The sequence below is a fragment of the Liolophura sinensis genome, chromosome 7 (genome assembly GCF_032854445.1).
Source record: "Liolophura sinensis isolate JHLJ2023 chromosome 7, CUHK_Ljap_v2, whole genome shotgun sequence".
Classification (NCBI taxonomy): domain Eukaryota; kingdom Metazoa; phylum Mollusca; class Polyplacophora; order Chitonida; family Chitonidae; genus Liolophura; species Liolophura sinensis.
In genome coordinates, this window is record NC_088301.1 from 31,092,601 (window position 1) to 31,117,930 (window position 25,330).

The following is a 25,330-nucleotide window of genomic DNA, read 5'->3' on the forward strand; positions in this document are numbered from 1 at the left end:
GTCACGTCTTCCGCAAACACCTGCTATAAATACTGTGGAACAGATTTAATAGGGTGTTGTTTACTTTTGTCCTTCAGTCTTGGCTGTTCAGCCTTCTTTTGTATTTGGTTACTTATTTGTTGTACTAAACATTTTTTGTAAGTCAGCTTCCAGAGCTTGTGCTCAAGTCAACATCGCGGTTTGTTCATGTACTGTACACATGGAGTATAGTAACATTACATCCAGATCATGGGAGGGATTTGCATGGTGAGATGTGAAGGGAGGTAACTGTGAACTAAATTGTTGCGTGGCAGGTGAACTTGTGATTTGCTTGAAAAGGACAACTGCCAAGCACAAGGTTTCATGTTGTGTAGCTTCTATCCACAAGTTTCACCAACTTTCAACAACAGTAAGGCAAGGAAAATGTGCCTAACCGAAGTTAGAAACATAACATTGAAAGAATCAAAGTGGTGTTAAGTGCAATATACACTTCTGTGGTAAGAGAACAAATTGCTTCTTCCTCTAAACAGACCAGGACAGTAGTTCTTAGAATGAAATTGTATTAAAAGCACTGTGATGTGAAACAGCAGTTTGCCATCTTGCTGTCTGAATGAAGTTCTTCCAGATTTTAAATGCTGTATAAATGTTGTCCTTTAATGCATGTTAATCGAATTTGTGTGGGTTCACCATGATATCTCCATACACTGTAGGTATAATAACTAAAACATTATTTATTTATTTATTTATTTATTTGGTGTTTTAAGCCGTACTCAAGAATATTTCACTTATACGACGGCAGCCAACATTACGGTGGGAGAAACTGGGCAGAGCCTGGAGGAAACCCACGATCATCCGCAGGTTGGTGGCAGACCTTCCCACTTACGGCCAGAGAGAAAGCCAGCATGAGCTGGACTTCAGCTCACAGCAACCGCATTGGTAAAGGCTCCTGGGTCATTACGCTGCACTAGCCTGCTAACCAACTGAGCCACAGAGGCCCCTTAAAACATTTTGAAACCTCTTTAACATTGTGAAAGCAGGCAACATCATTTATATGAAAGTCTCAGAACAACATGTCCTGGCCAGAGTTCTTTAAATTCATCTTGGCTATGGCCATGATGTTCATCATGTATAAAAATGGAACGAGATTGCCTCAAAAGGAACTTATTACAAAGTTATGTTATCCTAGGTATATTTTGATTCTTTCTGTAGCTTTCATACACAAATGTACTGTTGGCTATGTTAGTTTATTTTCCCTGACTGCATCTGTTATTTAGTACTGATATGAATTCAAGTGTGGGATAAAGATTTTATCTTGAGCTCAAAATTTAACAAAAAAATCTCAAAGTGTACAATTCATGCAGTAACTACCCTAAATGACCATAAATTTCCTCTGTGACTAAGTTGTCCATTTTTCCTGATTCTGAGTGTTCTCTTGAGCTTAGAAAGGTGCATTGAGTTTGGGATAATATTAGTATTAGGTCATTTGGGGTGAAAGTTTAGGTCATTTAGGGTGGAAGTTTAGGTCATTTAGGGTGAAAGTTTAGGTCATTTAGGGTGAAAGTTGTTTATATGGCGTGTACGTGTACCAGTATATACTGATGTTAGTGTACATGTATATATGAGCAATGTGTATTACATATTAGACTGAAAATGTCTATGCGGTACATGTATTTCTTTCTGTGGATGTCCTGTTTCATATGTTAAAATATCATGAAAAATCCCTTGGAACTCCGGAGTGTATTTTGCCCTTTTAAGAATTTTTTGCATTTGTAACTTTTATACTAGCTACTGCATGTAATTTATTTATGATTTATTTGTATTCTTAAGTATTTGACTTCCTTGTTTTATGAATTCTCTGTGCAATGGATATGTGTCAAGTTGAAAATGATGCCCGGTGGTTCAGTCTTAGTTCTGGTCTTAATTTTAGGTTTGTGCAGTAACTTAGTACAAAGTTCAAATTTTTAGGCAAATATTCCATGTATTGAATGACCAAATTCTCCTCTAATCTGACATACAGCTATATACATGTACATAAATAAAAGACAACACAAAATTTCCATGGGTCAGTTAATGAACTGTAAGGTATCACTGGAGATGCCAAAGATAAGAAAAATTTCTACTTATTTTGGTAAGCAGTGGGAGACTCGAGAATGAGCACCAACAGAAGGCCCAAATGACAGTAGAACGCATTGTTTTCTTTTCTGTGACATTGTAGTGCATGTGAACTTTATGTATGTTTTATGAGCACATATACCGATAACTGGGATGAAATAAAGGAAAGAAGAAATGATTTCAGTTTTGAACTGTATTGATACAGGCGGGAAAGTTTTACATGTTCAGTATAAATAAGTAAGTTTAAACTCGTCGCTTCATTAAAATGAAGCAGTTCATCTTCACAACTCAGGTTCAGATGAGCTCCACTGCATGATGCAGGTGTGTGGGAAATGTGAAGTGCTTTATCATGAAAACTCAGATTACTTATACGGAGATTATAGCTAGCCATTTGGTAAGGTTTTTGTATATAGCTCACACTTTATACATGTCAACAGTGGATTTTGGGGGACGTCATATTCACATTTTTGTGTAATGACAAAATACAAATGTACACGCCACATATGTCAACAAACGAGAAACTGGGTATTAATCCCTGGGAATCAAGAGCTGCTTGACGGCTAGTACCTAATACTGTACTTCTTACAGCGAAAGGAACTGTAAAAATGAAGTATGTACGAGTATAAAGGCCATGGAGAAATGTATCAGACAAAAGCTTAATTTACGGTTTTTTTTTTGTATTTTTTTCCAAGGAGTTAATTACCGTCATTTGCAAAAAGACTTCCACTTAATTATTTGCTCCTGTTACACTAAAGCCGCTATTCAAATACTGTAGTTGTTGAGTGGTATCACAGATAAGCTGGGCAAAGTCAATGCGGTTATTGTGTCTATCAGTAGAACATTCACCACGTGGATATAAGGCATTCATGTCAGTAGACCTACAGGCCTCCGCTCATGCTGGTCTCGGGTCCTTTTTGGAAAAAGGCTGAGATCTACAGTGTACTTGTAGTCGTACTGACTTGCAATTTATGTAGGCACACTGATATATATATATATATATATATATATATATATATATATATATATATATATGCCCCAGGTAACCCCACTGACCTTTGTCAGGTATCTCTAAGTAGCAGGAGAAAGAGCACAAGCTGGATTCAAAGATACCTAATTGGTTAATAGCCTGATAATAGTTGCAGCGAGCCAGTACCATGATCATCTGAGCCAGTAAAGCCATTACAAAAATAATTTCATATAAAACGCTTCACAAAATGTTTGTGCCTATCAGTTGACTTCTAATTTACACCATTAAGATGACTATGTCAAGGACACATGAGCACATCAAAGTAAGGCAAATGATCTAAAATTTTGCCCAAAACTAAGATACACCTTTTGCCTGTTTCTTTTAACCTTGGAAAGGTGTTTGCAGGATTGTTTGGAGGTTTTTTAAAGTAGTTTACTATATTACATGTACATGCAGGCAGAAACAGATCAAGGTTTGATAATAATAATAGCTTATCTTCTATTGGCATATTTGTGTTTTTTGCATGTTTTTTTTTCTTTTTTACAATGTAGTTAAGGGATATTTTAAAGTGACTGGCAAATTTGTCTTTAACCTATATTTGGCGTCTTTTTGTGCTATGCAGAACCCTTGACACTTGAAGTCCTTAAAGAGAGAGTTCCAAATACTCTTCATGTCCCTATACAAAATGCTGTATTATTGACTCTTCTCTTTTGGAGTACATTCATAATGTAGCATGTAATAGCAGGTTATTGGTTCAGCCTAATAGCAGGTTATTGGTTCAGCCTAATAGCAGGTTATTGGTTCAGCCTAATAGCAGGTTACTGGTTCAGCCAAACATGAAATCTCACATGCTGAACCAGTCTAAATACATGCATACTTTTCCATGTATACGTGTATATTCAGACGTCTGCCTATGGTTTCTACATTATTGATAAATGCGGGATTCTCATAATTTACGGATGAACATGTTTGTTTCTGATCTTTTTGACAGACTCCGCCTTGTTTCCTCCCACCACATTGCTGGCCGCCACCCTATAAATGAAATATTCTTGAGTATGTTATAAAACGCTGATCAAGTAAAAAAAAAATAACATTTTTGACAGCCATGTTTTTTATAGGCTGGGGATCATAGCCTAAGTAAATATTTGCCTGTCTGTTCACATACTACAAATTCCATGTTGTACACGTAATGGTTCCTTGGGTACATGTTTTAATGTTTCCTCGGTTACAGATTATGTTCACTTTATTATGTTCATAATTGCCAGTGTAAAAATATTGCAGAAATGCTGAAATGTGTTTCAATAAATACAAAATGATACTGTGACAAAACATTTTTGCCTTGTTTTTATTTTTGCTACAGTGTTATTACAATGATCCTTTAACAACCAGTGTTAGCCAGTAATGTACTAGCTTTCATGTATGTGTAACAAGACTTGCGGACAGTATCTAATGATATGACTTAAAGGCCAATTTATATATTTATTTGATTCATGTTTAACAAACTCTTCACTCATATGACATGTAGATTGCTTCGGTGGCCTAACGGTTACCGCTAGAGCATCCATCATTGAAGTCAGGAGACCTGAGATTAAACTCAGGTTGGGTCAGATCAAACACTAAAGATGGTCCTTGTTGCTGCCATGTTTGGAGCTGAGCACCGAAAAGACAGAGCAAGGAAAGAGAACTGGTTTGCCCGGTGTCAGTATGGTGTGTCATGTTTGGTGTCTTCAGCAAGATACATTGTACTTCAGTGGCGACAGCACTTTGACGGCATGGACTCAGGACACTGTATATGTACACACACCTAACGACTCCTCGTCATCATGCCTGAAAAACTGTTAAATACGCCGTAAATGTACATTTATGCCTAGAGTATCTTTAAGGCACAGGCGAAACAGCACAAGCTGGATTCAAACATGCCTAATTGGTTAAAAGCCTAATTATAGTCAAAGCCAGCAAGTACCTAAATCATCTGAGCCAATAAAGCCATTACAAACAATTTCATTCAAAATACTGCACAAAATTTTCACAAAAACGTTTGTCAATCAGTTTTAATATGTCAACTGACACTGCAAGTTAAAGTTCACATTAGAAATTTGATAGGTCAGGGATAAAACATTCAACAGTTAATCTCCAGGGGAACATGTATCTTTCCAAAGCATGATGTTCATGATAACTGGCTCAACAATACCACTTACAATATGTTCAGCTGCTGCAAACGTCAACAAGAATAGAACCCTGTTTACACTAACTGACCTAAAAATTATCTCCAAAACATGCTTTTTAACTAGAGACAAATAAATGCTGTAAACCATCACTTTGGGTGTTCAAATTTGCACTTTTCCAGTAGCATATCATCATATTTTCCCTACAAAGCTCAAAACGCCATTCAGAGTTAGAACTCTCAAGAGTCAGGCAATCTATGATAATTTGTGCTGGGGGAAATATTAGCTCATTTACTGCAACATATACGGTGTATAGAGCTGGTCACATGATATGGTGGTCTGGTCATAATGACTCGGGCATTTAACATATAATCAATAGTACATGTACATGTATGATGCAAACTGAAACAAACAAGAGTTTTAATACTTTAATTAATTAATGTTCACTTTATGATGTTAGAAGTTTGAACTATTATAGACTTGCTAGATTTTATTCCACAGGGCCCTATGAAACACATTTAATCACATTTAAATTTTTTATCAAAATCAAAGCTGGATTAATTTTTGTGGACTTGACCCCAACTTGCATATGACTAAATCAGCACTGGCTGGGAAAACAATTTCTTTGTTCCCCAAATAAGTACATGATACCTTTACATGTATATTTAATACATATATTTTCCTCACGTTTCAACAGTCAGGTGTTTTCATTAAACTTTTGTGGACAGTCACATACGGCCCAGCGTTATCCATTTCAAGACACATGAATACTCGGCATCTTCAATGCCATCTTGTGGAAGACATATCAACTACATGCTCATGAAAGACAATGGTAATGTTGGATCAAGCAGTCTTGCAGGTGCTCTGTTAAACTGGCAAATGCTGATGATTCAGGTCTTGTCAGAGGTTTTATTTCCCATGATCCGTTCTGAAAAACACGAATAGAATACTGCTTGTTAAGAGTCATTAAACCATCATTCACAGACTGCATGACTTGCATTGTAGATCTATGGTATGTTAAATGTTGTGATGACAACACAGTATTTTGAGTAATTCTAGACCAGTGACATCCAATAAATTGCATTTAACATCACTGCATTTACATGAATTGAGCATTTTTTTTTAATAATAACTTATTTCAACTTTTATTTTCTTATTTAATTTCACCTTGTCAAAAGATGTATGTATGGTATCACCTGAAGGATACATGAATATATGTGGTCATATGTCAGGGCTTTCTTTGAGAATAAAAGGCTACCACTAGCTGGCTGAGAATGAAAAAATAAAAAAAGGGCTTTTGTCAAAGTAGATGGCTACCTGACTGAAGTAGCCGGCAACTGCCTTCTAATAAATCTTCTACTTATCCTGCAGCCGATGTCATGTCCGTGTGTGGACAAGATTATCTCCCTTTGTTGGATCGTGAACTCCTTATGTTCAGTTGTGAAAAACACTGCTGCTGCTGCTCACGCAATTCGCTGACACAATGGCCTTGTGCGCTGAATTTATGGGTCTTCTGCCTGATAAATTTGTTACATGGTTACTCCGTGACAGCTGACATCTCACTCAATATGAGGGTTACTAATCACATATATTCCCGTATCCTGTCACTGATTAACCATATAACTAATAATATAGGCCAGGTTAAGATGGATTTTACCTTCAGCTGTCTGTAAGCTGGTGTGTTTGTCCTCTAATGCCATCCACATTTCCTGACAGATCTTTGTCTGATGACGAATAGCAATGTAACCAGTACAGGATCCGATCAAGATGGACGGTAACAAGAAAGATTTGCGACTGTACCACAGGTAATTCTTCAGCAGTTCCTGTGATATATAACCTCCTGCAGTTCCTGAAAGCAGAAAATTATTCGGCCATCATCAAAAATATCTTTGTTGGGTGTAATTGAGGTATTAAAGACTTTTTTCTCTAAATGGTAATTCCTTAAATTTGAAGAGATGTATATGGTTAGAAAAGTGTGTATTTGGTTAGGAAAGGTTGTATGTGGTTAAGAAAGGGTGCTTGAGGTTAGGAAAAGGTGTAATATGGTATATTTCCATTGCAAAGAACACACTTTAGTACAAGCAAAATGTTGTAATCTCATGTTTCTGAAATGCTGTTAAACTATAAGTTTATTCATACCTGCCAGCATGGCGAATGTTGAAGTGGCGAAAGCTCTGGACTGGCACTGAGCATATGTCTTGTAGTGCTGAATAACATAAGGCAAAGTCTTACAACAGTTACACTTACGGTCACAGTGTGAGGACATTTACATATATTCATTAGGTGACGACCCTCCAACACAGTGCCCTACTTGAAAGTTTTTATTGGAATTTTTTTTATTGAAAAACTTCACTTTTCCCTAAATTGTTCTCTTTGTGTTATATGTTAATCCTTATGAGTTATATACAAAAATTCCTTCCAACTGACCCTATTCTTTTGATAGGCAACCCATAGATGGCTTCAAATGGGTTATGCTCAAAAAAGATTTTTTTCAAGGACAACCTAATACAAGATATTACAATTCCTTCAATGCTTTATCCTTAGAAATGATACTTTACTGGGTTATGATTACAAAACTTTGTGTGGTGATTGGAAGGGGAGATGCTGCAACATGGATTTGACTAGCACCAGAAGTTAGTCGAGTAGTTATTCCTCAACCAACAGTCAATGTACTCGGACTAACATTATGTGTATGTACACCTATCAAGTTCACTGTACAATTTATCCTATCATTTTGTGATAAATACCAGCATATATATCAAAATGCACCGCCACATGCAGTTCTTTCTTAACGTATAAAAAAAAATAACAAAGAAAAACAATGATCAATAAAATTCCTTGACATTCTGAACATGAGCGCCAGTTTGTTCTTGAACTTAAACTGGCTGTTGCAGTTTTGCACATTAGAATACAGAAGGTAGTGATCGGTAACTGCATCCTAGAGTGTCTTTCCATACACAAAATTAACTTTGTCTTTAAGCGACTAGACACAAAAGTAGAATTAACATTAATACTGGATATTTCTTCGTGTACACATCATGGGATTCGAGGTTGTTCATATTTGCTGAGCTGTGAAGGCCTGTCACCCTCTGTCAAAATGGTGTTGTGGTTTTTTTAGTTAACACAGTCCTTTCAACGAGCAGGACGGATACGTAGAGAAAGCCCATTCTCTGGACTCGTACCTTTTCCAGTACATTATAAGGCTTTAGTTATTTCCTTGCTATCATTATTAAGGCGTTCCGGAAAATACGTTGCATATGTATGTCTATCGAATAGGCATCCAGTGTATTGGATTCCAATGATGTCTTTATCTACAAACACAACCTGTCCAACTCACCTGTCTCGTACAGTCTTAGTGTGTTTTCTGGTCCGCTGGAAGACGGACCCGCCACAAAAGATGAAGGACACAGCCTCGTTATGGGTTAACAGGTACCCTTTTTCAAATTTGAGAAGGTGGTTGATGAAAGCAAAACCTTATCTAACTTCAGTGATTTGTTTTGTGTTTAATCATGTTTCCAAGGACATTAGATGAGATCTATGGTAAGTAGTCCACCCAAAGTTTCATGACAACATATGTATTTTCAACCCAGAGATATACAATCAGTAACTTCGAAAAGTTGCTTACTTTGCACTACCTGTTCCGTTGTTGCTGTTGCATGTGTTATTGTCATCCTGGGACTATATAGGCCTACTGTATATAACAGTCCCAACCCCTGGTTTCTTCTACTTCTAGTTAGAAAAGACTAGCTCGACATACCAGAGGCATTAATAGCCTTACAAAGCTATATCAAGAAAAATTATATATAAAACATGCTCGATAAAGACTTCCTGCGCTCCACATATTTCACAAGAAGTGTATTTTTCAGAATTGAGTTTTAGTGAAATATATTCACTTTTTCTCTAGCTTATAGCATACTTGTGAGTTTTTTGAACTCCGTATTCAGGATTTTGAATCTCTTAACTACCGTTTAACAATAGTTAAGGTCAACGTCTATGAACCCCTGACCTCGTGTCTTGTAGTTGGTTTCTCAATAATTGAACTGCTTGTAAAATTCATACTATTATAGCCAAATTTATTTCAGACAACATGGCCAAATAATATGCTGATTGTCATGATAGTCATAATAGTGAGGCCTTAATCTTATCCCCTTTAAGTCGGGGATACACTGGGGGGATTTTTGTGCTTAATCGCTTTCACTTAATCGGCAGTGAAATATGCTGACAATAATCACAGCATAGTTCCAGACACACGGAAAATTTTCCGTTGATGGTTGTCAGTAGGTTGTGTCATGTGACATAGTAAATCATGTGACACAAACAAAATATCACAGGCCAACACAACTCTGCATTGTTTGATTGGTCAGCTCGATTGTCCAGATTGCGGAAATTCGCTAGAGCGGACACACTATGCAGACAGAGTGAAATGACCAGCATATTTCTTCACTAGCCTGAGATGTTTGATGCAGGCGAATTTCGGGGTGGACAGTGACCCTGGAGCCTCTCACCAATATGGTCACTGTGTGTTCAAGTCCATCTGATGCTGCCTTCTTCTCCAGCCATATGTGGGAAGGTCTGGCAAGACCTGTGGATGGTAGTGGGTTTCCCTTATCTCTACCTGGCTTTTGCGGCATATGTGAAATATTCTTGACTACGGCGACCAATCAGATAAATAAATTGTTATTTTGTGATTTTAAGTTAACCCTGTATGATTTCTTGTTTCAGATGTCATTGTTAAAGGTTGGGAGCGAACTGAACAGAGTAATGGTGTACCATATTATCTCAAGTATGTAATATATAATACATGTACATGTGTATCACTGTATATTTACATGTAGCAATAATCCATGGGTGTCTCCGTTTGCCATGATGCAAGCTTGTCATCAGATGCTTTTCCTTCATTAAGCTGGGTGCAAATTGACCTTGCGACTGGGAGCAAACTGGGTTTTTGGCAACTGGAAGCAACTGGGAGCATATGATCAGACGCTGGTTTTAGTTGATCTTTGTGTGCTTGTGATCATTGACAACTGCTGACTCAGCAGTTGCCCGGAGTTGAACATGTTTTACTTTTCTGCGGCTAGGAGCATCCAGTTGTCCCGAGTTCTGTTGCTCCCGGTGATGCATTACATGTATGAATTACCCTATGAAACTGGCAATCACCGAGTGAACCGACTAGATGGAAAGTAAGCTTATCGATATGTGGAGGCTTAGCCCATCCTTGTATGACACATCTTGTAAGGCACAGAATTGGTTCATTAGTTCTGTTTGAACGGGTATAAGTAATATGACTGTACATGATTTCAGCCACAAAACAGAGCGAACCAGTTGGGACCATCCTTACTATGATAAACTGATGACTGAGTTGAGGGAGATGGACAACATTAAATATGCGGCCTACAGAACAGCAATGAAACTGCGACACTTGCAGAAGAGACTCAGACGTAAGTTGTCCTGGTGTCAGCCATTGTCCTTGGTCCTCAGTTTCACCTGCAGTTATCAATTTCCCCAGGTCTACATGTATTTTGGCATTATGTAAGTAAAGCCATTTTGTTTTAGTGCTTTACAGATGAACCGAGACTAAAAAATCCAAAAATGGAATAAAAAAATATTTTTTATATAATAATGATAAATAAAAAATAATTTTTTTGTCCAATTTTAATGATTATTTTCCTGTGTTTCTGTCCTCTGGGATCACATACATGTATCTTTAATGGGAACAATTCCTGTGACAGTCCTCGCTTTCCAAAAATCAGATGATTTTTCACTTTTATTTTAATACCCTCTTGCGACAAAAAGATCCATTGTGTCCATAAAACAAAAAATTAAATTGGCATGGCCTTAGCTACTTGGTTGCATTCTGTACTGTATTTACATTCCTTTCTGTTCCAAATGTATACATGTATGTACAATACAAATACAACCAAACAACCATGTGATTAGACTAAGTACTGGTTATGTAATTATATATAAGTATATATCATATACTGCACCTGTACATGTATGTAACTACTTATACAATCAAATGATCAAAGTAAATGCAGTATGGCGTCAGTTGGAAACTTAAGATTAGGTGTGATGTAATAGGGCAGTCTCTAGAAATCATTATTTCAGTGAAGAAAAAAAAAACACCTTCAGAAAGGCTTATGTTACTTACCAAGCACTTACAGGATTGATATTTGAACAGCCATGCTATTAATATTTGGCCTGTGTCAAGGAAAGCATTGGTTGAAGACAAGATACATGTATTTATGACATGTAAATGTTTGTTAAGTTCAACTATTAACACAGCGAACTGTTTGTTTGTCCCAGTGTTTATTTTCAGCAGTAATGGTTTTATTATCATATTGTTTTTATTATATTCCTCAAAGAAATTAGGGAAGGGGGCTGCGGCATATACAGGTATCACCCTGTCAAAAGTTAGTTTGTACACACGATTTTATCCACTCATTTCTTCCTAATTACCTGATTCTTGCCATTCAGGACTGTAAAATTGCTTTTCTGTGTGTTCAGATATTGTCCATGCAGCTCTTCCTAAAAGTACTGAACCTATTGAAACTTAGTATTCATGTTTCCTATCAACTAATCTTGTGGATGCTGAAGTTTCATTACTATCGGGTCATTACTTTTGTAATGACTGCCTTTCATGTACTTCGTGCAGTAATGGATTTTCATGTACACAGATTTTGTCCATGCCACACCTGCTTAAGCATTGCAGACTCTGTGTATATCTTTCATGTCATCCAGACATCTACGTGCTTAATAATAATCACGTTCTGATTATTATTTTCATAGTTTACAGCTAATTGGGCAAACTGAACACACCTTTCATTATCCTAATATTGTACTCAAAGCTCTGCATTTCAGTATGTATATGTTACCATCTTTTTAGTCAGGTTTTTGGTTTTTTGGTCAACCCTCATGAGTTGAATCTTCATAGTGTTACATTTTCATGCTTTAATATTTTTTGAAAATGTTGGGGCCATGGCAGGGGGCTATTTCAGATGTCCGGTTTCTAGTTTCATATCTCAAGTTTGGACGTATTTTGTCTTTCAGTGCATCAAGTACTCTTGGTAACAGCATCAAAGGTCCTCACACAGCATGGCTATCAGGATAGTGTGGATGCCATCATTGATTGTGACGAGTTGAAATTACTGCTCACTCAGCTGTACAGTAACGTGTCCGAGCTTTCTCAGTCTGATGTGCTTGTGTATGCGGAGCTTCTGCAGAATTTCCTGCTGAATGCATATGATGTGTGAGTATGCCAGCCATTATTAAAAGTATCTTTGGCGTAACTTGACCGACGGTATAAAAAGTTTTTGTTTGATCTTGATAGAAGTGGTGTATATTTTAAATTTTTGTTTTAAATTCTTCAGAAATCTTTTTTCTTTTCCACTGGCCAGATTTAAAACCAACCAGCTGTGTAGTTTGTGATGGGGTCTGGTAACACCAAACACCTAACGAAGAATTTTTTAAAAATGGCTGTCGGGTACACGTAGTTGCTTTTGTCTTAAAGCTGGTTCAAGCTGGCTTCTTCTCAGCATGTATGTGGGAACTTCTGTCAGCAGTCTTGCCTAGTTTCCTTCCACCAGAACGTTGCCACCATCATATAAATGAAATATTCTTGAGTACGCATAAAACAGTATATCAGCTGATCTTCTGCTGATAGCCCAGGACAAAAGACAGAATACATTGTTGTAGAGCTGATACCCGTTCCCACAGTAAACTGCGAAGAATCGTTTCATGCAGTCTAGCACGAAGCTGCTGTATTATTTAGATAGAATGGTTTTGTCCTATTTTTGTTGATTTTTTGGTCATAACATGAAAACATCTTAGAGTGTAAAATAATTTTTGCAGATTTGTAATTGTGATGCCAAAGGGCACCAGATGGTGTGTTTGTGTAATCAGTTTAGGCAGTTTTAAAAATTGACGTACTTTTCAGCCAAGTTCATTGGTCAGATTTGGCCTTATTTGAATACCTGACTAAAAGTTTTTTACCGTATAGGTAGGGTAATCCAGCTAAAACTGTAAATGAAAACTTTATCTTGATAGGTTTAGTTGTTTTGGAGAAGAACATTTTTTTAGCTTAGCAATAAAATTGAAAATGGCCGCTAAATTATGTGACTTGTAAAACTGTACGAAATGTCAAAAGTTGCTTCATATGCTCTTAAGCTTGGTTTTTCTATCTTTACCAGTTTTCGAAATATTGCATATGAGCTAAGAATAATAATCTGAACAATTTCGAGAAGTGTTGCCCTAGGATACTAGCGTGGGCCCCTATTTAATTTGTGACGTAGAAGCAAAGATTGGAATTAGTTCTAGGATGAAAACAAAGATTACTTATCTAAGGTTATATGTGTAAAGAGTTCACATATTTGATGTGAACTGCCTCAACCAGATCTGGCGTTCAGCATAAAGGGGAGAGTGCAATGTCTGGTTGACCCGTATCAGTATAATGGCTCTGGCAGGGCGGCTTGTTTGCCTTCTGTAAGTTGTCTCAGTGATGCAGCACTAGATAAAAGAGCGGTGGAAATCCGTCCTGCTACAAGGCGGTACATTACATGCACTCTAAGGATTCCTTCGTCATCATATGACTGAAAAATCATTGATCACGACGTTAAACCCCAAGCACTCACTCACTCACTCACAACCAGATCTGTGCGACTTATTATTATGAACATATACATCATAGACTGTGTTTTTTTTTTCAGTTTTCAACAAAATGATAAGCAGATTCAACTCATTCATGCTAGCGTGGCCTTATGGTTGGACATAACATTTATGGGCTTATCAGTGAAGTCATGAATCTTGTACTAATCTCAGAATCATGTGTGGCAGGGTTACTGGGTGTCAGGGCAAATGCATGTAGAACAACCATGACTTTGTTGTTAGTCTGCAATGATTGAACATGACTTATTTGGTTTAAATACCTGACACAATATATAAATATGTTTAGTTACTTGCGTGGCTTGTTGCATGTACATTCTGTGGCAGTAATTATTATAACTTCAATGTTTTTCAGGCAACGCCGTGGTCGAATCAGTGTGCTGTCTCTCAAGGTTGCTCTGGGATGCCTCTGCAATGCTCGACTTTCTGAAAAATACAAATGTAAAAACTAAAGTATCATTATTTAACTGTTCGCTCCAAAGTGCTAAGATTTTGTATCAAATAGATGATGACCAATAATTATTAGCAATTTATAAGTTGTTTGTGCTTAGGAGAAAACTTTATAATATTCATTCTGGTCAAGCGTAAGATTTGATTTATTTATTTCATTGGTTTTTAACGCCGTAGTCAAGAATATGTCACTTATACGATGGCGGCCAGCATTATGGTGGGTGGAAAAACAGGCAGATCCCGGGGGAAACCCACAACCATCCGCAGGTTGCTGCAATACCTTCCCACGTACGGCCGGAGAGGAAGCCAGCATGAGCTGGACTTGAACTCACATCGACCACATTGGTGAGAGACTCCTGGGTCATTACGTTGCACTAGTGCGCTAACCAGCTGAGCCATGGAGGCCCCGCTTAAGATTTGGCGTTGTCAATCTTGGTTCTTAGTCGCTTTATACTGGGTAGCAAAAAACCAAAGTTTTCAGAATGAAACCATAGAAAATCTGAACTACATGTAATTTGTGAACACATGAAGTAAATGTGTCTTGGTTCTTTTAACTGATTTATTTATACGTATGTTTTTTTGTCTGTGACAGTTTTTTACCGACAGCTGTGTGATTCTAGCTTCTTCATCAGCAGTAAGATGTTGGGCTCCTTTCTGCAGAACGCTCTCCAGGTGTGAAGGATTCTTTTGTTTCAGTTATTTATATGCCTATTGTGGACAGAAGAAATTCTTCTTAAATATCTACTTTTGACATATTTTTTGTACATTTTATTTTATTGTATATGCATGCACTAAAGAGACATTGACTACCTATTTGTGGCACCGTCACAATGTAAACAGTTCTTTTTTGCTTTGCTGCAGATGATACATTGACTGTTTTTCTGTATTTTAGTTCAACTAGTTTACTCAGTCACCGGCTAGTCATAACTAGGTTATCTAATGAAATTTTCAGTCACGTGTTTATACTGGTCATATTTCTAAATTGAAATTATTTGTGGATGATATATCAAGAAGGACAATCTGAATAATCTGAGCAGCTCCTTTGCTGTGGCCCTTCATTGGTTGAAACATGTTACATGTACATGTGTTTTAAATGAACTTGAACGAGCCCAAATGGTACCAGAATCTACCCTGAAGGGATGAACCGCTGGTACGTGCAAATCGAAAATGAACTCTGGTTGATCACGTTGACTGTGCAATTCATTTATGTCTCCTCCAGATTCATCTCATTTTTATGATCAGGTGCATTGGTTTCATCCAGGATCATCCAAGTTTCCCAGGCAGGTGCAGTGGTTTCCTTCAGTCTTTTCCCAGTTTCCTGGACAGGTTCCATGGTTTCCTCTATGCTTTCCACGGTTTCCTCATCCATACGTTGCCTAACTGTATTAGACTTCATTTCAACTGAAATATTGTTCAGTTGAGTAATGCCTAAAACATCCTTGAATCAGATAAATGAATGTGATTGTTTTCAGCTGGCGGAGGTAGTGCATGAGAGGAAGGCATTTGGAGGGAACAATGTGGCTCCAGCAGTGAACAGCTGTATACGTTTGGTAAGACCCCATTCATCTGTCTTCATTTACATATAGCTTTTATTCAGCTTTATCCCTGTGTTATGTATTTGGAAAGTTAAGCAGATACAAGTTGTGACAAGAAAAAATTAACACACCATGTGTTTTGTGAGGTAAGCTGAGTTCATCTGCAACCTTTTCCTGTAATTGAATTCATTATTTAGAATTTGTGCAGTTTATAGTAAAATTGATTTCATTTGTCGCATAAAGGATTTATGCGACAAGACTCGAGAACACTTTGTGGAGATTTTTGGCATTCACTTTGGAGCACTTTAAAAATGAAACCAATATAAAAGTGTACTTCAATGGAAAAAAATGTGTGTATCTGTATGCCATAATGGAATTGCTTACTTCATGAAAATGACAGTGGTCTATAACTTCGTGACTGAGTTAGTTTATGTTTACAGTCTGGACAAGGACCAGGGGTTAGTGAGGACAGCTTCCTGACTTGGCTGAACAGAGAGCCTCAGACACTGGTCTGGCTACCTACGTTACATCGAGTAGCAGTGTCAGAATCAGGTAACCAACTGCACCACTAGCAGTGTCAGAATCTGGTAACCAACTGCACCACTAGCAGTGTCAGAATCAGGTAACCAACTGCACCACTAGCAGTGTCAGAATCTGGTAACCAACTGCACCAGTAGCAGTGTCAGAATCAGGTAACCAACTGCACCAGTAGCAGTATCAGAATCAGGTAACCAACTGCACCACTAGCAGTGTCAGAATCAGGTAACCAACTGCACCACTAGCAGTGTCAGAATCTGGTAACCAACTGCACCACTAGCAGTGTCAGAATCTGGTAACCAACTGCACCAGTAGCAGTATCAGAATCAGGTAACCAACTGCACCAGTAGCAGTGTCAGAATCTGGTAACCAACTGCACCACTAGCAGTGTCAGAATCTGGTAACCAACTGCACCACTAGCAGTGTCAGAATCAGGTAACCGCTGCACCACTAGCAGTGTCAGAATCAGGTAACCAACTGCACCACTAGCAGTGTCAAAATCAGGTAACCAACTGCACCACTAGCAGTGTCAGAATCAAGTAACTAACTGCACCACTAGCAGTGTCAGAATCTGGTAACCAACTGCACCAGTAGCAGTGTCAGAATCAGGTAACCAACTGCACCACTAGCAGTGTCAGAATCTGGTAACCAACTGCACCAGTAGCAGTGTCAGAATCCACAAATTGAACAAATACACTATCGCTGTCAGTGATTCAAAAATAAGCAATTTCCTATGCTATAAGCTTAGGATGGCAATTTTAATCACCCACGCCAACTTTTACTTTGAAGATCACATGGTCACTAATTTGTCTAAAGACCTGAACAATATTTCTACAATTGTCCATATTCTTACATGCTTTGTAATAGTAGGCCATGGTGAAACATTTTTAATGATTTCAAATGAAATGACTGTTTCAGCAAAGCATCATGCCAAGTGTAGTGTTTGCAAAGCATGCCCTATATTGGGATTCAGGTAAGTCAATGGAAAGCCTCAATATAAAGCAGAAATATCTTAACAAAAACCTCCATCAGTCACTCTTTGCCAAACTTAAAGGCTACTGCAAAGCAGTTGGTACAGTTTTAACGTAAATGGGGAAAGTTATGAAAGGAAAAAAACTTACTTTTGAGGCCTATTTTAGATCTCATAATACCTACTCGAAACACTCACTTATTTAGTTATTATGAAAAATTATCAGTGAATGTAAAGATGGTAACAGTCATACCATCTACATTGTCTCTAAGCTGTACAGTACCATTAGCAATGAATGTAAAGATGGTAACAGTCATACCATCTACATTGTCTCTAAGCTGTACAGTACCATTAGCAATGAATGAAAAGATGGTAACAGTACATTGTTTCTAAGCTGTACAGTGCCATTAGCAATAAATGAAAAGATGGTAACAGTCATACAGTCAAACAATTTGCATTTCCAGATTCTTTCATCCATAGTAGTACATGATTTAAATTGCCAGTCAAATAAAAACGTTTCATTTAATCCCATGAACAGTTGATATTATTGCTGAGTTGAATAAAATTGGACACTCTTGAATTGAACATTTTGAACAACAATATATTTATGACATCATTAACTTGCTTCTATCAGAATTATCTGCCTCTACAAAGTTCTGTTATTTATCTCATCCCCAGGTATCGGTGTCTACTCTGCTTCAGTTTTGATATTTGTCAGCAGTGTTTTCTGGTAGGAAGGACAGGCAAAGGCCATAAACTGAAACATCCTATACAAGAGTACTGTCTGCCGGTAAGACTTTCGTCATCAGTTGAATTAGATCAGGGTTTCTGCCTTTCTATGGAATGTAAATCTGCTAGTTGGTTAGCGCGCTAGTGCAGAGTAATGACCCAGGAGCCTCTCCCCAATGCAGTCGCTGTGAGTTCAAGCCCATCTCATGCTGGCTTCCTCATCAGCCGTTTGTGGGAAGGTCTGGCAGCAACCGGCGGATGATCTTGGGTTTCTGGCGTGCTCTGCCCAGTTTTCTTCCATCATAATGCTGGCCACCGTCGTATAAGTGAAATATTCTGGAGTACGGCATAAAACACCAATCAAATAAATAAACAAATATAAACCTTCTGCAGTATAATTGATGAAAAGTTAGTCTCCAGATCAAGGAGTACGGCGTAAAACACCAATCAAGTGAATAAATAAATAAATAAATAAATCCTGGGTTGAGTCACACCTAACACTTTAAAAGAGGAAGTTGTAACTTCCTCGCTTGGCGTTCAGTATGAAGGGGATAGTGCAACGACTGGTTGACCCGTATCAGTTTAATGGCTCGGGCGGGGCAGCTTTCTTGCCCTCGGTAAGTCGTCTCAGTCAAGCAGCACTAGATAAAAGAGCAGTGGAAATCCGTCCTGCAACAGTGAGGCACACTACATGCACCCTAAGGATTCCTTCGTCATCACATGACTGAAAAATTGTTGAGTACGGCGTTAAACCTCAAGCACTCACTCACTGACTCACTCCATGTGTATGTTTTGAGCAATTCTCTCAGGAATCTTTAATCAGCTACAGCTCATAAAATCATTTAACCTGCATTCCAGTTCTATATTTCATGCTTAATTTGGTTTTGACTGCTGCTTTAAGTGAGGAGGTTTTTCAGGTAGCAATTAAAGGCAGTGATTTACTCTGGGTACCATAGAACTGATGGCTGTTATTCAAGTGAAAAATTGAGTCTAATGTTACAACACCAATTAAATAAATGGGTAATGTGCATTTCAGACATCTTCAAGAGAGGAGGCTATTGCATTCATGAAAACGGTGAGAAACCAGTTGAGCAAGAAGCACAGGGAGAAGACGAAGCCCAAATATTTGCCAATAGACAGCAATGACTTGTCTGACGTAGATATGAACAGGTAACAGTGTGCTGGAGCCCCACCTGAATTACCTCCACAGTGTATTGGGGGAGATGACTGATTTATAACTTGCACCTCCTCATTGCAATGTGTACACACAAGGGTCACAATTATCGCTGGCACGGGGATAGTGAAAGGTGATGAGAAAAGGAAATCAGACAGGCCAGCTTAATTTTAAGAGCAGATATAAGCAACAGTCAAAGTAACAGTACAAAATAAAGTTTTATAGGTTTTGAAATGACAGTGCTGTTGGCAGCTGGTAAGCTTACACTGGTCATTGGTGTATTAACCCTACATGTAGTAAAGTGTACTCATATGCTACACCTGAGGAATTTATATTTGTTGTTTGATTTAAGGTCATTTGGAGGTATTTTACAAGACAGCACTGTCCAAAATAAAGCCCACTACATTCAAACCCACCAGAAGTATGGCCATAAACCAACAAATCCATCATCCAGCAATAGACTTCCCAGTAGTGGCAGTCAGTTCAACAGAAAAGTGCTTCAGGAACTGAAACTGCAGAATGAAAGCAAGGTTTGTGGTTATCACTTTCTATAATTGACTTAAATTTCATTAAGCTTCACATGAAGCACCACCTTAAAGATGTTATGGGGTCCCATCAAATTACCTCCCTTGAAGTAACTCTCCCATTTGAAGGGAATGTTTTAGGAGTGACCTGCTAATGGCTAGTTTTGAAGTTACAGCAGCATAAGTTAGTTCCAGTCCTACATATATCTTTATATAGAATATATATTATATATATATAATATAGACAGATTTTAATGTTGGAAAGAATAAGCATTCAATATTTTAAAGATTTTGGAGGAAATTTAAGAATGTACAAAGCTTTGTTGCGACAAACTGCATGCACATAATGCATACTTCAATAGATGAAGTCCCACTTCTCGTAGTATCACTCCTCAAAACTTAATCTTGCATTTCATCATATCTGCCGTCATGGGGAAGAGGCCTTCTCTAGCACGAAGATACCATATCACGAATTGAGTTATTATATACATCATTGTCTTGTGTAATGCACTGGTTATGTTATTGTCATGCATTTAGTAGCCAATCTACTGGTTTTGCCAAATTTTTGTTGCAACAAAAGATTTTCATGTACATGTATACAAGATGAGAATGCATGTACATGGAGTTTATTGATGACCATTTGTCTCCTTGTGTGTGTACTTATAGTACTGTAATCCCTCAACCTTTTCGCATGTTTGCAAGGTGTTTATTCCAGCATATTCTGAAGGATTTATTCTGTGTTGACTGATAAAATTATATTTTTGTGAAGCCTGGAAACTGGCCAATCCAACCAATGTAGTTTTGTCTTCTAAAATCAGAATAAAAATATGCATAAATTGTACTGAATGTTGCTCTTTTGTATGCAAAAAGTTTAAGGAATTAAGGCAACTCTGAATGTTTCTCTTGGTGTATATATTTGTTTTTCCTCATCAACAGGAGAACGCATCACACAGAAATGAGTTAGCCCTCAAGGATGGCAACCAGTTGTCCGTGTCAGTTGAAAATCCTATTAACCTGGAGCAATTGATAGGTGAACTGGAGACAGAAAACAGGTGAGCAATTCTACTACTTTTTCTGGAACAGGTGTGTGGGAAGCTATTATGATTTAGGAAAGAGCTCAGAGGTTGGAACCGTGGAACAGACAAAATGTGGCTTACCATCAGTATCCAGTCTCTAGGAGCTGGCGGAATTCCACACCGGCAGAACAAACTGACCGGAAAGATTAGACACATGCTAGGAGTGTTAGTCGGCTGAATGAAGGCAGTCTCAAAGAAGAAATCTTATACTATGTAAATCCAAAGATACATGTATGTCCTGAAAACCAAGTGCAGCATGTCACAAACAATCAGTTACATGATATATCTGAATTCATGACAGTCTTGTGAAATCAGTGGTTGAACTCATAGATACATATAACAAACACAGCAGCAGGGGTAAATATGTGCTCTTTTTGTTATTGTTAGATGTAGGTCGACCTGAGCGAAGAGCTTTTGTATTGTGTATTTCCCAGGTTTCTTTACGAGTGTTTGGCAGAAGTAAGTCAAAGAGAATCCTCAGATACGGAGAGTAATGCATCTTTAACAGAGGCATTGGAAGATGAGAAGGAAGTGTTGGAAGCCAAGAATGAAGTCCTGGAACATCATAACAGTGTACTGAATCATGAACTCATCCGACTGAGAAATAGTCTGAAGGTTTGTGGACGTGAGCTCATTACATTAAGAAGACTAAGCTTTTGGAGCCCTGTTCAGTGAGGAATTACATATGGGGTGACTGACCTTCTTTGCTACATATAAACATATCACCAGTCACAATCAGGTTCTCCTAGAACAGTTGTTAGGTGGTTTTAATCTAGCGCGTGATGAGGCATATGGTGCTTTTTGTCAAGAGGTTTGTCCGGTACATGCACCTGGCAGCAACCTGCTGATGGTTGTGGGTTTCCTCCCATCATAATGACGACCTCCGTCGCATAAGTGAAATATTCTTGAGTGGAGGGTTAAGTACCTGTCAAGTAAATCAACATTCCGTTATTAAAGTCATGTTAAATATTCCCAAAAAGTGAAAAATTTATGCGTTTTTGACACATTTCTGTATTATGAGCTTACATGCTGAAAAAATCTAATCACTATTTAATGTCCTCTAAAACCTTCAATCTGTCCTTTTTCTTCACTAGGATTTTAGTTATTTTTGTCCAACATTTAAGGCTGCCATAAAACTGTGTTAAAGTGGAAAACTTTCATCATTCAAGAAAGCCTTGTTGTAGATGTCACCATGGTTGAAGAGACGACTGGCACAGGATAAAAGTGACGTGCTTGTGAAGGGTCAAGGAAGGAATAACTCCTTGTTCCAGCATCAACTTACATCACCCACAGATGTATTCTCAGTGGATCAGACAGACCTCGCGGACGGCTCCCCTGTCACCATCGGGGACCTGTGTACCCCTGGGGCAGATGTACATGCTTATCCCCACCGCCAGGACCTGGGCCATTCCCCTGGTCTGGCCTCAATCGGCATGGTCAACAACACGCTTACGGATGTTGGACAGACCAGTTCAGACAGACTGCCCTTAGCCTGGGATAGTGTGGATAACATTGACATTACCACAGACACAGCCCAGTTCACACTGCCTTCCTACAGCCAGTCTCACAACTGTCCAGACGCAGAGCGAGAGCTAGACTCAATGGTGCAGCAGATTATCACAGCTTTCCCGTCCAATATCTCTCAGTCTTGTAAGTAATGTTACTCCTTACATCTCTACATAGACATTAAATGACCTAAAAATTTCGTCATTTACTATTTTGCAGGATTCTGAGAGCTTTATTAATCTTAATAGGTGTTTTGGAGTTTGTTTTTTTTTGGAGGATAAGATGATATCCTACTTAAAATATGTAAGTTTCATCTCCAACTAATATTCTATGACATTTATTTGCCTGTGAAAATGTACTTTACTGGGCAAAATTTTAGGTCCTTTACGGTACTCTTGCTTTGGAAGAAAAACTCAGTGTTTCAGTGTTAAGGTAATCAGCTGAATTTGCATAAAAAGAAGTGTCTTCCATAGTTCATACAGGTTTAGGTGGGACAAAGATGGGTCTAAAACGAGGACCTGATATTATGGTGCTCTGTGGGTGATGTTGAACTGACTTAATCACTTATGCAAGACCTATGCTCCATCTGGAAAGGACTGGAAAATCATGCCTTTTAGCCTGTTGAGTATATGAGACCCTCCCCTGTCTCACCCAAACCTGCACAAGACTCCTGAAACTGAAGCTGATTCAGCTTATATGTGAAGGATTAGGCTGTGTCATGGATTATTATGTCATGGACTGATGCCCACGTAACGATGCCCACGTAACGATGCCCACGTAACGATGCCCATATAACAATGCCCATGTAACTATGTCCATGTAACGATGCCCATGTAACAATGCCCATGTAACTATGCCCATGTAACGATGCCCATGTAACGATGCCCATGTAACTATGCCCATGTAACGATGCCCATGTAACAATGCCCATGTACCTGTGTACATGTAAGGTAAATGATCTAAAGGTTTACACATGAGTTACTGTCGTTTACCTTTGCACAATCTGAGTTGGGGCAAGATGACAGAGGAGAGTGACTATCCCCCCGCCTGTCTCATTACCCTGCATGGCACTTAGCAGCTCTGGTTGCTAATCCTCGCCACCTGGGGCCAAGTCACTGACAGTGAGGTGTGCAGGTCTCCCGACTAGTAGGCCTACATGTACATCTCTAAATAAACCCATGAGTGAAATCGTAGAAAGTATTAAGGCAGGCGATGTCTATTTCAAACCTTTACATTCCAAACACTGTCTCAAAGCATGACCACGTCAAACAAAGAATGTACATGAACAGTGTACACCGCACGTGGACCCACGTGGAAGTCACACCGTTATCTGGTGAACAGTTGTCTACTGAGAGCTCTCATTATGCAACGAATATGTTTCCAAATGTATTTCAGATAAAAACTAATTTCACTGAGAAATATCAGTCATCAGCATCCTGTGTCCAGGCAATTCCAATTTAATACTTTTGTGTTAGTCTACACAGACATTTTTTTTTTGTTACAATCGGAAGTGTCCTCCTATTGCAGAAAAGTTAACTTTCCCACTTGTTGAAATCGAGAACCCCCCATCAGACACAGAAAACATAGTTTCCTAAAACAACCACGATTAACTCTGACCCATTTTTGGTAGCATTGTGCGCAAGTCTTGTAGTTCTTAGTTCTCGCTTTAAATGCAGTTTGAGTTATCATCTGCTGGTAATTGGCAAGTAAAGATTTGCTGGGTGCTAAGTTCTATTACAGCTTTGTACATCAAGAGCTCTGCATGCATATTAACGGATAGTTAACATGCCATTCCACATATGCAAAAGTCCTGGGTGGTCACGCTTATGCTGATCAGTCTCCAGGGAGCGTTCTCCCGAATTCCCTTTCATCATAAAATGGCATTCATGAAACGATCAAGGTGCGCCTATTGTGAAGTAAACCTTTATGTACTAAATTCATAAAGATGAAAACTGAGGAAAACATGAACTGTTGGTGGCAGGAGCATGGACTGATAGCTCAGTGAAGCGTGAGCTGGTTTATTACGTTCGGGAACTGTCCATATAATCCCCTGACGACCACTGATGCCCTCCCGCAGTGCCCAGTCAGTGAGAACCACAATCAAAGCAATGAATTCTGGATACACTTTGTGAGTCCCAGGGCGAAACTTTAGGTCAGTTACCGTACTTTTTAGTGCGATGGTTTTGATTACCCCTAAGAGCCATCTTATGGAGTTTCTTCTCTATCAGATGACAGTTATCCAAGTAGGTACATTACTAGTGATTAGTTGTGGGTTATTCTAACTCAAAGTCTCAACAAATTAATTGATTACCCTTAAAATCATAACTGTTGTCTCCTATATGTATATTTATTCAGTTATTCTCAGTGAAATGTTTGTTTTACAGCTCAGTTTGGCCTGTCAAGACTGCTTGGATCCTCTCCTGATGTCTTGGGTGTGGCTGATAGAGTCGGGGTAGCCTTATCTGAGTTTGTGACAGCTGTGTCAGATCCCCAAGCAAAGTAGAGGTGATTCAAACACAGTGTGAAAGTACTGTCACACCGCTAGGCAAAGTAGTGGTGATATGAACACAGTGTTAAAGTGCTGTTACACCCCCAAAATACCAGTGATATTAACCCAGTGTGAAAGTACTGTCACCCCCTCAGACAGAGTAGTGGTGATATGGAAACAGTGTCAAAGTGCTGTTACACCCCCAAAATACCAGTGATATTAATCCAATGTGAAAGTACTGTCACCCCCTCAGACAGAGTAGTGGTGATATGGACTTAGTGTTAAAGTACTCTCATGTGGTAGCATCATCTTTTTATGCAACTGTTGTCAAAACCTGAAGGAAGTGGCAGTGACAGCAGCAAAGTTTAGAGATGTTTTCAGGCACTAGAGAGAGAGAGAGAGAGAGAGAGAGAGAGAGAGAGTGAGAGTGAGAGTGAGTGAGTGAGTGAGTGAGTGA

General features: G+C 38.5%; 2 protein-coding genes across 2 annotated transcripts; one reads left to right on the plus strand and one right to left on the minus strand.

Annotated features, from left to right (window-relative positions):
- Nucleotides 1-5,058: 5,058 nt before the first annotated feature.
- On the minus strand, nucleotides 5,059-8,338 carry LOC135470462 (uncharacterized). The gene is made up of 4 exons (XM_064749424.1): nucleotides 8,238-8,338; nucleotides 7,363-7,429; nucleotides 6,881-7,072; nucleotides 5,059-6,151 (listed from the first exon to the last, which is right to left on the minus strand). Exons 1-4 carry the CDS (start codon nucleotides 8,280-8,282, stop codon nucleotides 6,114-6,116), a joined length of 342 nt encoding a protein of 113 aa, XP_064605494.1. The 5' UTR covers nucleotides 8,283-8,338; the 3' UTR covers nucleotides 5,059-6,113.
- A 319-nt stretch (nucleotides 8,339-8,657) lies between these two features.
- LOC135470460 (dystrophin-like) lies at nucleotides 8,658-25,261 on the plus strand. The gene is made up of 16 exons (XM_064749423.1): nucleotides 8,658-8,763; nucleotides 9,946-10,006; nucleotides 10,525-10,661; nucleotides 12,274-12,472; nucleotides 14,240-14,325; nucleotides 14,927-15,006; nucleotides 15,807-15,884; nucleotides 16,310-16,421; nucleotides 17,325-17,379; nucleotides 18,055-18,166; nucleotides 19,142-19,275; nucleotides 19,632-19,809; nucleotides 20,740-20,855; nucleotides 21,314-21,494; nucleotides 22,064-22,529; nucleotides 24,770-25,261. The coding sequence occupies exons 1-16, from the start codon at nucleotides 8,733-8,735 to the stop codon at nucleotides 24,886-24,888; spliced, it is 2,145 nt and encodes a 714-aa protein (XP_064605493.1). The 5' UTR covers nucleotides 8,658-8,732; the 3' UTR covers nucleotides 24,889-25,261.
- The last annotated feature ends 69 nt before the right edge of the window (nucleotides 25,262-25,330 follow it).

Coding starts and splice junctions, on each gene's coding strand:
- LOC135470462 (XM_064749424.1), bottom strand. CDS start 8,282: ATGAACAACCTCGAATCCCATGATGTGTACACGAAGAAATATCCA. Junction 7,073..7,362: donor AACATTCGCCATGCTGGCAG/GTATGAATAAAC, acceptor TTCTGCTTTCAG/GAACTGCAGGAGGTTATATA. Junction 6,152..6,880: donor CAGCTTACAGACAGCTGAAG/GTAAAATCCATC, acceptor CGTGTTTTTCAG/AACGGATCATGGGAAATAAA.
- LOC135470460 (XM_064749423.1), top strand. CDS start 8,733: ATGTTTCCAAGGACATTAGATGAGATCTATG. Junction 17,380..18,054: donor TGCCCTATATTGGGATTCAG/GTAAGTCAATGG, acceptor TCTCATCCCCAG/GTATCGGTGTCTACTCTGCT. Junction 22,530..24,769: donor GTCCAATATCTCTCAGTCTT/GTAAGTAATGTT, acceptor TTTGTTTTACAG/CTCAGTTTGGCCTGTCAAGA.